This window comes from Cavia porcellus, unplaced genomic scaffold (assembly GCF_034190915.1).
Source record: "Cavia porcellus strain 051 isolate PalLab524CR breed Dunkin Hartley unplaced genomic scaffold, mCavPor4.1 scaffold_22, whole genome shotgun sequence".
Taxonomy (NCBI): domain Eukaryota; kingdom Metazoa; phylum Chordata; class Mammalia; order Rodentia; family Caviidae; genus Cavia; species Cavia porcellus.
Window position 1 is genome coordinate 33277922 of NW_026947505.1, and position 14617 is coordinate 33292538.

A 14617-nucleotide genomic window follows, 5' to 3' on the forward strand; every position below is an offset into this window, starting at 1 on the left:
CTCGGGACTGGAATAAAAGGCGTGTAACCGGTCAAATCTGAATGTTCTGGCAGCACAACCGAGGGCAGACAGCTCTGTGCCTGCTCAAAGCATACAGCGTCTGGTGAAAGCCAGATTGAAGATTCTCACCCGCCAAGATTCCAAAAGGAAAAGAAATTGCTCACATTTTTCCTTTGCATGGTGATTATTCTTTCCTCCTCACCCCTCCCCCTTCAAGAGGGAATCCCCATGTTTACAAGTTGAAATCCAAAATGCACAAGTGGTCAGTTCACAATTCTGTGACCCGTGAACATCTGTGGATCTGGGTGTTCCTTGGGAATCGGCAGCGCTGGGAGCAGTGAGCCAAGCCTGCCCTAGGCTGAAAGGAATTCTCCAGCCAAACAGTCAGGGAGCAAGGCCTGCATCGGGTTGGGGCCTGGTTAGCCTCTAGTTCTGCCTTCCACAGGCATGGCTGCACACAAATTCAACTAGATTTCTGAGCTACATTTGGACTCCAGTTTTTTAGGTGGGTCCATGTGAAACTTCTTGCAGGAAGTAAGACATGAGCCTTCACTTTGCCTTTGAGATGGGCAAACAGGACCCAAGCCTGTTTACCAAGAAATAAGAACCTCTTTGTGTCCTTTTAAGGGGTAAGAACATTCTAGAATAAAACACTCATTTTCTGTTTCCTGGAACATGTGAACCAGTAAGGAGCGGGTTCCTCAGCCCTGATTTCTAGGAAACCTGTGGGTGAACACATAAAATCCCAGTGTGGCAAGTGGTTCTGAATGTGGCTGATTGTGTTTCACCATTTTCATTCTAGGTTCTAGGTCAGGAGATGAACTTTGGCTCTATTTAAAGTTTTAAAGTTTTAATTTGGTAGATGCTTAAAAGTTAATTAAGTGAGCTCTTAATGGAAAAACATTAGCCTGTGATATATTTGCATCTCCTCTCTGGGACATGGTTTCCTTGTCCAGATCATACTACTGAGCTCTGTGGCAATTGTATTTGTGGAACACTTCTCTCCTAGGTGGATCTTAATTCTTTTGCTCTAACTTTTCTGCTGCAATCTGGGTGTTATGGGATAAGCTGTGTTTCTCCCAAATCCACATGTTGAAGTCTTTACCATTACCTAAGACAGAGTCTTTAAAAAATTTGTAAGTTAAAAAGTGTCTTTAGTGTGAGCCCTAATGCAGCATGACTGGGGTTCTTATAGGTTTCTTTACTGTCAAATGCAACATGTTATCTTCATTTAAAATATCATCTTTACATTTTCTTGAAGGAAATTCACAATTTTGACTTACAGGGGTGTTCAATTTAATGGCTATGAATTGTCATTTTGTCTTGGTAGAAATACTGTCTTTCTATAAAATTCATTTAAAGCAAACAGCTCATTGGAGTAACTTATAGGTACCAACACATCAGTAAAGAACTTTAGGCCAAATACAGCAGATGTGGTACAGTCTAACTTTTGTCTCTCATTTTTGATTTTGCATTTTATTCAAATTTATTTAACTACATTATAGGGCAAATTAAATGGTAAAGGAAGTTCATACTTATCACTTGTTACTTAAGATTTTTGGATTCTTGAAATGAATCATGTTATTACCGAAATGGAGTCGTCTTTATCCTAATATCAAGATTGAGTCCTTTCTTCTATGAGTGAGTCAAACGAAGTTGGAATGTAGTGTGAGACATCTAGAAAGCACGGGGATTCTCTTTCTGTTGATCTGCTAAGTTCCAGTGGATTACAGCAGAGAAATTCTCCAGGATGGACATTTCTGGACCTCCTGAGAACTTAGAATCATTCGCTATTTGAGGCTTTCAGCATCTGAGAAACATCAGCTTATACACGGAGAGGTGTGATATGTCCTTTTTCTCCATACTTTACTGTACACATGCAGTCTTGATGATCCGTGTCAGACATCAAGGGTTCTGATGCATCACCCTGATACCAAGCCAAAAAGTGGAAACAGAAATAATGTCTGTGGTTTACTATTTTATATACTCAGGTAAATGAAAGAGAGGACTAGCTGATTTATCGACACTGTTTTTGGGTGGCTTATAGTTACAAAAATGAAAGTTGATAGGCTTTCAAAAACGTATCTGTTCAAAATGACATTTTATGCGAAAATGTTTTGCTGATTTAGAGGGTTAAGGATCTGTGATAATTTACAGGCACCTTTATTTTCAGTTATCAACAGAATGGAAGAAATTTCAACTTATTTATATTCATTTATTTATATAGATAGTGAATAAATTAAGGAACACTTCATCTCAAACACAGATTGTTTTTATTTTAGCTAAGATTATGTTTCAGTTCCATATATATTTTTGAATTTCCATCAATGTCAAATATCATTTTTTCTTCTTTAGGGAAAAAAAAGATTTACAAGCACTTTTATAGCACTCAAGGAAAGTAGGCGGAGGGTTCATAATAATAATTTTCCTTTTAGAAAACATCCATCACACCAAAATAAAATCATTTTAATTAACTCCTTCCTGAGTAACTAAAACATTGGAATGTGCTGAAAGGTTATAATAAATAAGGCAGTCAAAGAACAACTAGCTTAAAATGTACTTTTTAAATTAAACTATGTAAAATGTACAATATATTTTATTAAGTACAAACTGTATTGGACCCAGGGCCAAATAAATGTTGTCATGTGTACCAAATAAACCAATGAAGTGCCCTGACTTTTAGGAAGTAGGGGCTATTTATTGGAGCAAAATAAGAAGTCCCTACAAATAATCAGTTGGCATCGTTTGTTGTGAAGTTGTACTGATCACTGCCAAAAATAAGTACCTTTGACACTCAAGCAGATGTGCCTGTGGGAACTTGCAGAAAGAGGAGCACTTGTTGAATGACCAGTTATTCTGCTGCTCTAACAACAGCAGAGAAAACAATCATCAGAACTTTATTTTCAGATTGTGAGACTGCACAGTGTGTAAACTTACCATCATTCTTCTTATGTAATTTAATAGAAAAGTCTCACAATATATCGTATTCACAGCACTTCTTAAACTGTTTTGAGTATAGCTGTTTTTAAAGTTGTTTTTAAAATCATGCCTAGTAGTAGGGCCCTGGCCTCTCTGCACAGGACAGAGGACATTTCTGACTGTGCGAACGTGTACCTTACTCACTCTGCTGCCTCAGTCGCATGAAGCAGAAAACTCACAAGTGCTGGACTTTGTGCCTCTGTGGTCCCTGCCTTCACTGGATGCCTATGGGCTGGAGCCTTTTTAATACATCTCATGAGAAAGTAGCTTTACCACACACTGGGCAGGTTCCAAGTGACTTGCTTTATATATTGGCCACTGTTTAGTTTTAGTGAGGAAGGAAAAAAAATTCTAGAGACTGTTGTTTTCTGAAAAGCAGAAAATGTGTAAATGGCCTAAAGTCTTAAGTCTTAAGCCCTTTGACTCACTTTTCTAAAATGACTCTTGCTGAGCTGGCTCTAAGAGGCAAACATGGAGCACAGTGTTTCTCACAAGCACCTGTCTGACTTCTACCTCTGCATCCTGACTCCTAGGGTCATCCCCTCAGGAGGATATGCACTTCCGGGACTTTTTAAAAAGGTGAAAAATAACTTCAGAATTTAAGGGAAAAGATTTCTAATAATTGAACTGGGGGTGGGGTGGTGATGGGGTGGAGGGTGGGCAGATGGAATAGTCAGAGGTAATGGGACTGCCTAGCATCTACGGAGATCACATAGTAGGATCCACCCGCTTTAAAAAGCTTCATAAAGCTGGGCTGTCTTCTACCCAGACTCCTTATTTTTCTGTCTTTGATGTCCCTGGTAAGTTCTTAAGAGTAAACAGATTCCATAAAAAATGAGGCTATAGTTCTATTGCTGCCTGCATAGAGCTCAGAACCCCTTATTACTAAAAGCAGACAGGTACCAGATACCAGATAAGATCTTAGGTGGGCAGGGGTGGACTTCAGAGATTATGCACTGTCTGTGGTCAGGTTTAGAGTTCCTACCATAAAAATGAATGCCAGAGCTACACTGGTTCCTGGAACTTCCACTTAAACTGCTGCCAGGAACACAGATGTTTCAGATTGGCTGCAAAGCACATGACTGTGCTCTTTTGCTGTTGCCACATGGCCCCCTGATTGGCTCTGTGCTGCGTATACTCTTCCTTACTCAGCAAACAAATCCTTTTCCTTGCTGTGCTACTTTGGTGACTGTCAGAATGGTGCCTGAGATTGGAATGTCTCAGTAGAACCTGCCATGCACTTTAACTTGGAAAGGTTCTCCAGGTTCTGATGGCTTGGGGACATGGCACAAGATGACTTGTTCTTTCAGAGATAAGTGCACTGCTCTTGGTGACAGTGTTCTGCTCCTGGGCAGAAGCCATTTAACCAGGGACATCCTTTCTTTGCTGCTCTTACCTTACCTTTTCTTCTTAGATACTTCTTGAGCAGACTCCCTGGTCTGTGAAGTGGTTTTATATTTCTACTGACATAAACAAGTCTGAATATCTTCTACCACCGAGGTAATATTTTTACAACTCATTTTACAAATGATAAATTATTGGGCTATGGAATATATTTCTCCTCTTCCTTCCATCCTATGCGGGAGGGGAGGAAAAGGCTATTTTATGACATGATGCCTTGTGATGGAGACATTTGTATATCTGGGAAGGCCCCAAGGAGCCAAGAGAAAGCATAGAATAAAATTAAACAAACACCACCCGCAAAACCGGGCATCTCCCAGTGACCCCACCATGTGGGAATGTTTTGTTCTTTTTAATGCACCCGAGCATTAATTTAAAGTCCCATCAGGATTTTTCTTCCTTCAAACAAAAATCTTTCTGGAAAGGAGATACAACCATGGAGGCAACCAGAGCTGGCATCACCTCTTATAAATATCTTCTAGCCACTTCTCATCGTCTTGCTCCTCGTCGTCCATGGGCTCCTCGGTTTCCAGAGGGGTGGGGATGAAGAACTGCGGGCGCAGAGGGGGCCGGCTGGCGCGGGACTTGAGGCCGAACTTGCGCTTCAGCAGGTGGAACTGCTCCCTGACGTAGTGGTAGAACTCGTACTCGTATTTCATTCGCTGGTAGAGAATCTGCACGGCCTCGGGGGAGGGCACGGTCTTCTTCACCGTCACAGTCATGTTTCCAAGTTTCCTGTGCTCTGGAAAAGAACCAGGCAAACGTGAGCGACCACCTGCGATGCAAGGGTTTAGCAGGGAGAAGGGGAGACCAAGGAACTCCAGGACCAGGCTGCAGATGGGGGGGAAATGGCCCGAAGATACGTGATTTCCCCCTTCTAAGGTGTTAGTATGGACTTCAGTGCACTAATTTCCTTTTCATAGGATGTAAGCCGTGAGATTGGGCCAATTGGTTATGCATTCTTTTGAATCACAACCCCCCCCCCATTTCTCCTTTTTTCATCTCCTGATACTATGCGAATACAGGGCTTTGCCTTTTAAAAAGGCACACAAAAGCTGCCTCAGCATCTTCTAATGGGATTTTAAAAATTACAGTATTGGTGCAGGATCCATTTGCATTTCAGTGTTTCAACAATGCATTTGTCAAAAGAAAGGACTGTAAAGTTTTTACAAGTATAAATTTATCCTATAGATTTTGAACTTTTATAATTGTAATTATAAATAGCTAAGATTTATTATGAGTGATTAATAAAATATATTGTATATTTGACATTTAGTAACAACATTAATGTAAATACAAATTTAACTGTTTTACAGTGTATAATCCAGTGACATTAATAACAGTCACAATGTTGTGCAGTTATCTCAGATATCTGCCAAATCCTTTCATCAGTCCAAATACCCAATGGAATTGCTGTGTCTAATTTTTGAGGAACCATTGTACTGTTTACCACAATAGCTGCACCATTTTACACTTCTTCCAGGAATGTTTGAAGCTTCTAATTTCTTCACTTCCTCTTCCACAAGTGCTATTTTATTTCCTTTCCCCCCGTCAGTTATGGCCATCACAGTGTGATGTGGGCTTTTCTGGTTTTTATTTGTATTTATCTAATGAGTTACTATTCTGATCTAATGTTTTACACTAAAAATGAATGATCATTTCACGTGCTTGATGACCACAGGGGAGGGGAATGTCTGTTAAGCCCTTGGCACATTTTTAAAGTTGGATTGTTGTTTGTTGTTACTGAATTGTAGGAATTTCTTATCTATTCCGCATAAATGTCAAGTAGATGATTTATAATACTTTCTCCCATCCTGGAGGGGTTTCCCCCCACTTTTATCTACTGCCTGTGCTTTTAGTGTCACATTTATGAAACCAGTGCCAAATTCAAGATCATGAAGATTAGCTCCAATATTTTCTCCTGCCATTCTTGTTTTTAACTAAACTTTTGTCATTAGACTTGAGTAGGTACAGAATTTATTATATACAACTCTGAATAGTTTCCAAAATTAGGTCCACCAGGAAAAGCATGTAATGGCTGATACGCTGTGTCAACTTGAGAGGTCCAGAAGCTTAACTAAGTAACTCAGCACTTCTACATCCTGGGGTGTGGAGGACACAACCTTGCTTTAGGATGTTGTTCATTAATGTCAGCTTGAGAAGTTTAGAAATTAACTAAGTGATTCAGCAGGGAGTCAAAGTCCTTACTTCGTTAAAAATCCTCATCTTATATAAGAGCAGGCTACAGAGATAGTGTGAGTGCTGTACCCATCTGGTGGTGGTGGTGGGGCAGCCTGCTTACAGTCCAAAGGGAGGAAAAGAGGCTTACTCTTTCTTTTGCTCCTGTTTCTTTTGCTGTCTTCTGCTACCTTTAAGTGTTGCCCCCGCGCCATGCCACCCTGCCTTGGAGCCAGCTGATTATGGGCTGAAACTTCCACAAACTGTGAGCTAAATAAATCTTTCCTTCCCTAAATTTGGGTGTCGAGTATTTCGTCACAGCAACAAGAGAAAAATAAGATAGAGCACTTCTCATTTTTGAGAATATCTGAGATACTTTCTGAAGCCTCTAATAGTCATTCTACAGAAAGAATTAAGAAAATTCTCTCAATAGTAATATCTTCAGTGAAATAAGGATATTGGCTTTCAAGTTAGTTGTCTTAAAAGCATAATACACATTTCTCAAAAACTTGGCATTGATTCTTTTAAAGTGGGTTCATGGTTGAACGTTTTATCATATCTGCTTCTTTGCAGAAATGAACTCTAAATAATTTGGTGTAGATCACGTTCACCGGGGTTTAAGTCCGTGTATCTCTTTGTGTTTAAAAACTGAGTAACATGATCTTATGAAGGACAGAGAAGGAACAGAGTTTTAAGTGAATCACCGAGAGGTAGGAGAAAAACAGTTCACTCATTACAGACTTCAGCAGTCCCCAACACCCTTTTCTCAGGAGCACTGTAAATTTGGTGAAGGCCAGGTGCGCTGACACATCACTGTAGCCCCACATGCTTAGGATACTGAAGCAGGAGGAATGCTTGAGTCCAGGAGTTTGAGGCTAACCTGGACAATAAGGCAAGATCCTGTCTCAAGAATAAAGAAATAATAACAATAATAATGATAAGTAATCAAAATAAAGAATTCCAGTGATTTTAAAAAATAAATATATGAATTAAATTATTTGTGTCAAACCATTTGCCCTAAAAGTCAAAGAAATTTTACAAAAAATTGTATGCTGCTGCAATTAACTAAACAGCTGAGCAAAGGAGGATTATGGTAGGAAAGAAAATAAAGGACACAAGCTAACTGGGTGACTTCGCACTCTTCCCCAGTAAGGTTCCTCTGTGAGTTGCACTCTTGGCCTTCTGCTCCAGCTCCTCCTTCAGGGAGGTGGACCAAGGGCAGTGTGCACCTGAGAAAAAAGGTCGAGAAGCTCCCCTCCTTGGGGCAAGGGCACTTGTCTGCAGAGACTTGCCATCCCTCTGCAGGACTGCACGTTACCAGGTGCCATAGCAAGCTGTCTTCTCCCACTAGCTGCATTTGATAATAAAATGGACTTTTGGATTGCCACTGGTCTCAATTAATTAGCACCTGGGTGGGAGTAAATGGGAATTATTTATTGGCCTCTCAGACATCAAGGGCAAGTCACATAAAACATATGCTGAGACACTGTAGTTATTTGTATACGAGGCAGGTCCATGCTTTGGCTCTAAACTTTCTAATGCCACAAAGAATTGAACGCATTACTGTGTTCTTATTTTAAAATAATCTATTCATGACTATTCCTACTTATGAAACCATTGAGAAATATCTGCTATCAATTTTCATAAGAAAATGCTGTAATGGAATTAGCAACATTTTAAGAACCTCCTTACAGTAAATTCAAGATGATAGGAAAAAGGCACTTCCTAGATATTAAAGTACTTAATGGTCTCACTTAATCTGGGAATGCACTTCGAGACAGAGTCAGTTAACTCTCCATGGAACTTGACTAAAGTTCAGGAATACCGGGACTTCAGGAAGCCTACATATGGATATCTTTGGTATTTATGGAGCTATTAAGACTCTTTGATTTCAAGAAATCCCATACATTCCAATGAGCATTAACCCCAGTGTACTGGATAAATTCTGGCATTATTTTGTGTGTCAGGCAGGTACATAGTCATAAATACTGCAACATCAAAGAGTGAAGGGCTTGGCTTACATCTTATGAAAGAGAAGTGGTCTAATAGTGCCTGGAAAGAGGCCACCCTCGTGAGTTATGGAGAGGGAGGTCAGTGCACGGAGGTGAATATAGGAGCCTAGATTTCCTCTACTGCAGTCTCCAAACTCTTTGTCTGAGGGTTGAAATTATAATTTCCTAAAAGTGATGTATAGAAAGTATAATCAAATAAGTACTGTGACCACAAAACCATCCAAGAAATAACCACTGAATTTTTAAACTTAAAGCAAACTGACTTTCTAGGTTAGTCTTCAAGATAAATTGGTTACAAATCATGATTCACATAACAAAGTGAGTTGATTTACACTAAAAGGTTTTTATTTTCAAGCCAGAAAAAAACTTTGGGAAGATTTCTAAAAAGTTTTAATGCGATGGAGTTATTAATTTCCCTCTTTGATTATAGTTAAGCAACTGGACTAATTGCTGTATAGCTGTCCTTAGTTTGTGATAATAAGACTCTTCCCTACATATTTTCCTCCATGACTGGGATGAGGCATTTGGATGGGCAGAATATGAACTCTATTACAAGGGACCTATGTGCATAATTAGTACATGTTCATCAACAGTAATATATATATATATAAACATGTATTAATTATATGTGAATAATATGTCCTTCAAGCATAAGTGAAAAGAGACAGAACATGTTTGTATGCCTCGTTAACTGACCTGTCAAGGGATGGTAATCCAGCTGAACCTGATTCTTTATGGTACAGTACATACAGCTGCAGTAATAGCTACATTTAGTAAAGACTTAGCAAACACTGAGCCAAGTGCTTATACAGATAATTGTATGTTAATCCTTTTAATCACACTTTGATGGAAGAACCATCTTACAGATGAGAAGATTAGACTACACAAAGATATAACCTGCTCAAGATCATGCTGATAGAAAGTGGCAGGGGTGGGAATTTCTGCATGACAGTCAACTGTTGTGCTTTTGATTTGTTGCCCTAGTAGCGAACAGGTCCACAACTTAATCACTGTTCCTTAAGCATTTCTTTCCAAGGCCACACGGCTTAATGGCCAATGGCAGGCTAGGGCCTACTACTCTTCATATTGACTGGAGAGCCTGGACTTACAGCAGATCTCACAGGACACAGGCAAGCATTTTAGAGGGAAGAGCTAGTATGTTACTAATTTAGAGGAAGAGGAGTGTTGATATTTTAAAAAAGTGTTAGATCATCACTGGGCCCAAGCAGAGAAGTCAACACTTGTAGTCAGTGCTGGAAACCTCCAACATCACCACCACTGAGAGTTTAGCAGTTTCGCTTCAGAACTGGACACTTTTTCTGAGTGCTTTGTTTAGAATTTAGAATGATGTGTTTCTAGTAGGAAAATTTATTCCAATCCAGCCAGAAATAAACTCGATATCTACCTATTTGGAGAAAAGCTAGCCTTAGAGATCAGTATCTCAAGAGGCAGTGACTACCATCAAGACTTCCGGGACAGCATGAGCTCCAGGGATTCCATAGAGATGCCTTCATACTGTCTTATTTTTATTTTTCATCTTACAAGATAATGAGAAATCCTTAATAAGATCCCAGGTGGCCATTCAGCCAAAGTTTAATTGATCGTCCTGGTGAAAGTGAATCGTCTATTGGATAGTGTTGGTCAGAACACTAAGAAGCAGAGATTTGTATTTGCCAGAAAATGCAACAGCAAAAACAGATTTTTAAGGGAATAGGTAAAAGGGAATTCTTTATTTCTGGCTACAAGAGTTTTGAGAGATCCTTTTCTGGATAGCAAAAGACTGCCAAGTATATTTCAGGTTTGTCAGTGTTATTTTTCTTACTCTCTTTCTTAAAAGCCCTGTGTAAACATGAAAGACAATGATGACTGATTCTTCTTCTTCTTCTTCTTCCTCCTCCTCCTCCTTCTTCCTCCTCACTAAGCTCCAGTTTTGAATTAATATTCAATTCTTCACTTACCTAACCCTCTTTCTCTGTTCTCTACAGTCAGCCTCCCTCTCCTTCCCATCAAAATTCACATGTTGTTGTGGATCAAAAACTGATGGTCAATTTAACACCAGCCAAACTGAATCAGTGTGATGCTGAGTGTAGAGGGTCCACCTGAGGACTGTTGCCAGCATAAAAAGGAGACCTGAAGAGGAAAAGAGTAGCATTGTGGGTTCCTCTAAGTGTTGTTGTTTGGAGCTGTAGGCTGTCTTGGAGGAACTGGTCATGCTGGCTTCTGACAAGAACTTGGATGTTATCACTGGACGAACTCAGGACTTTGTTGCTAAGAGCGGCTGTAGTTCACTTTGGGAGAACTCTGGTCCTTATTTTGAGTGTCACTTCCTGGCTGTGGAGTAGAAGATGTATGTTGTTTAATCTTCAGGAGAAGTTTGTCACGCTGGCTTCCTGTTATGAACTCGGTTGTTCTCATCGTCAGAGGAGCTGGGGATCTTGTTGTCGCTGAGGATGGCTGTGGTACTTTTCAGGGGAGCCCTGGTCCTTATTTTGAGCGTCGCTTCTTGACTCCACTGCAGAACTCTCAACCCACTGGCACAGATCCTTCACCCCACTGGCACAGACCTTCTGGCTTCCACTACTGACTTCTGGGCCTTCCTGGCATAGATCTATGAAATAGACTTACATGAATCATTTTCATAGGCTCTAACTGAACTTGTGGGAGGCACTGTCATGGACTCTAGGTCTTCAGCTGGACTTATGCAAGACACTGTCCTAGAATCCAGGCCCTCAGCTGGATTCTTTTTTTTTTTTTAAATCAGTACCAGGGATTGAAATCATGACTCTGTGCTTGCAAGGCAGGCGCTTATGCCCCTGAGCTAAATCCCCAGCCCCTCTCAGCTGGATTCTTTAGGTCTTTAGTATGTGGATAGATTTCCTGCACTTCCTTTGTATTTGACTCCTTGGGTGAACATTATAAATAATACTATAAATTATGTGTCCTGTATTGTCTTGTTCTCCTTGAAAATCTCTGACTACAACACATGTGTTTTTTAAAAAACAAAATTCTGTCTCCATTCTCCTTCTTTTCTCTTCCTTTCACCCCAGCCACAATTCTTGGAGAGTTATCTAAATTTGTTACCATCAAATCTGCAACTTACAATGTGCCTGAACCATCATGCTTTGTGCTTCTGTTCCCCCATACTTCATTCCATTCTCTTTGGCGTCTGTGGCAGCTCAGTGGCACTTCTGAGGCCTTTCCCCAGCCCTCTCCCCATGGCCTCACAACACTGTTGGCCATGTGCTCATCTAGAAACCTTCCCTCCTTTGGCAGTACTGGCTTTTCTTTGGCTGTCCGTGTCTCTCCATCTTCTCTTCCACACCTCCTCCATCTTCTCTTCCCCAGCCCATCCTTTAAATCTCATCCTTTCCAGCCTCCTGCCGACCTCTCCTCTTCCCATGTTACTCCCTGGGCAACTCACCCAACCTTCTGCTCTTTTGGTCTCCTATCACTGTGGATAAAAACCCAAAGTTTACATGTAACTACTACAGCTTTTGGACTTTTATTTTTCACAGAACTGCCAAATTTAGTAAGAAGATTAATGATACTGCCAGGAACTTTTATCACGGGCAGAAAAATAGGAGAGGGATTTTGTTGAAGAAGAGATTTAGATTCAATCAACAGTGACAGTAAATACCTATATGGATTTGGGTTATGCTCATATGTATGTTATTTTATTTAATACTCCCAACAGCACTGTGAAGTAAGTATCATGACCCTTATTTTGCAGATGGAAAAATTGAAGCTCTACGAGACTAAGTGACTTACTTAACATCACAGATTAGTGAGTAGGCAACAGAGGGGGAATTTGAACCTGGGTCCTTCTTCATGAAGGTTTTCTCTAACTTTAAGAACAACTAACGAAGCTTTTGCGAACCTATAGAAAAGTATCACCATAACACAGAAAGATCAGAGGGGAATTTGCCTCTCCTAGTAAGTAGAGTTTTTAAAATCACATTTTGAAGACATATGGTTATGTGTCTTGCTGTCGGCAATCAGCACTATGGAAAAGTCATTCCACTGTTAAGTGCTCCACATTTTTGTAAAATGCCAGACTTTCCCTCCAAACAAAACAAAGCTATGTGAACTATGGAATCAGTCTCTCTCCAGATTGTAATAATAGCAGTTCTATAGGAAGTTGTTGGGAATTTTGTAGACTATTGTTATTTTAGTCACAAAAAATTGATAACTTTTAAAAAATCTACATTTACTATCACCATCCTTTGGAAAGCAGAAGAGCATTCTTTAGGTGACCACAGAATGCAGGAGGTGACCATCAGGAAGTGAAGATCTCAAGTCATGTGCATCCTCTGAACCTAGCTGGAACCGAGAGACCAGGACACTTATGTCTTGTGCCAACTGCACATTTACAATGGAAGAGAAACATCCAGAGCTCTTTCCATGAAGGCAGAGGTGGTGGAAAGGTAGGGTCAGTCAATTGGCAGGCAGTGTGTTGTTTGGTATATGGAGTATTTTTTTCAGTAATTGACTTTGTTATAAGAGTCTGTTTCACATGAAGATCTGGATTTCTGCCTTCTCTCGGAGGAGAGGTACAGAGTTAAGAGTGACTGCCTTTTTGAGAGAGGCCAGTGCTCTCTAGTTTGTGTTAGACCCTAAATTCCAGCTTGTTCTTTTATGTTAACTGCCTAGCTCTTGTAGAAATTTGAGCTTTATGCTTATATTTTAAAGGTTCTGAAATTCTGGGTTTCATAAACCTCAGAAGAAAGTGCTTCATGCCAAAATTAAAGCTTCAATTAGGCTTCCTTGGGTGTCCAATGTCACCTTTCTCCCCTCTTTCTACAAATATTTACTGAATAATTATTCTGCAGCAGGCATAAACATTATAAGCAGTTAATGTGACATCACTACCACTACCATAGTCAAGAATTTTGAGAGACTGTTTTCTCTGCCATGTGCCATGAGGTATGCACACACAGTTACTCCTTGCAAAACTCCCAGTGCTACCAAGGTCTGTTATCACCACTTATAACTGTGACAATGGACTTTGGGAGCCTGCTCAAATTCACAGAGGTGAGGAGTGGTAAAATCGCAATCTGGGTTAGGGCAAGTTTGACTAATAAACACCTTGCTAAGGTGGAGCGGAGTTCCCGGACTGAGAGGGAGATGTCCTTCACAGGTCTCATCACTTTGGTTATGGAGACAGCACGGCTCTGTGGCTTGTTTTCTGGCATGGATGTTTCTCTCCTGGGTTAGGGAGTGAGTCGGATGACCTTGTCTTAAATACTACATGGAACTTGGTCTTTCTTAACTGCTATTTGATCATAAAGATTTGCTATGCATGCACATCTGATAGCACTGTATAGTGTGTGTGTGTGTGTGTGTGTGTACATGTGTGTTTCTCAACCAAAGAATGGACAACCTGTAGGATGCTCTAAGCACTACTGACCCTTGGAAAAATTTCCCTGGTTTTGTTTAGCAGCTCTCTCAATGGGGAGACTGTGCAGGGTAGAGTGACACACCATTTGTTTATGTGTCTAACACTGGGCACCCAGGGGAAGCCTGGAACTACCCTGGACATGTCTCTTGAGTTAATGCAAAGACCATGGAGGCAGAGAAGGAGACTTGGATCTGTCTGTGAAGCCAGTTCCCCAAACCTCCTAGTGTGGGTCCCAAGTAAGATGTAGGCTTCCTTTCATTGGGGATTCTTCAGATCCCACTGGAGTCTATAAATTCCAATATTGAGCTGTGTGGTTCAGCTGGTTTTAGGAACTATGGTGCTGGCCATGTCATATATCTATGTCCCCATCCTTTAATTAATAACAAACATATTTTGGAAAAGAAAAGCTGTGGTTTCAGAGATGCTTTTGATTTCCTTTTTTTCATTTTTCTCACTAACCTTTAGGGATTGACCAAATAATCCTTTAGTTATATCCATGGTAGTTACAGGAAATTTCTGGAAAATAGGCACTGGTTTTGAGCTGTGAAATGTCCAGCAGGAGGAAAAACTAACAAACTCAAGCACTGACCTTTTTATTCAAGTAGCAAAATAGATACAGTGTTTTTCTTTATAGATGTGTTCAGTGAGC

The 14617-nt window shown here is 40.3% G+C and overlaps 1 protein-coding gene across 1 annotated transcript in view; it reads right to left on the reverse strand.

Moving 5' to 3' along the window:
- Window positions 1-2256: 2256 nt before the first annotated feature.
- Window positions 2257-14617, reverse strand: part of Ust (uronyl 2-sulfotransferase) — a 265424-nt gene continuing 253063 nt past the window's right edge. Inside the window, exon 8 of the mRNA XM_063233025.1 lies at window positions 2257-5122. Coding sequence (XP_063089095.1) covers window positions 4839-5122 — 284 coding nt within the window. The 3' untranslated portion in view covers window positions 2257-4838. The remainder of the gene's footprint in view (window positions 5123-14617) is intronic.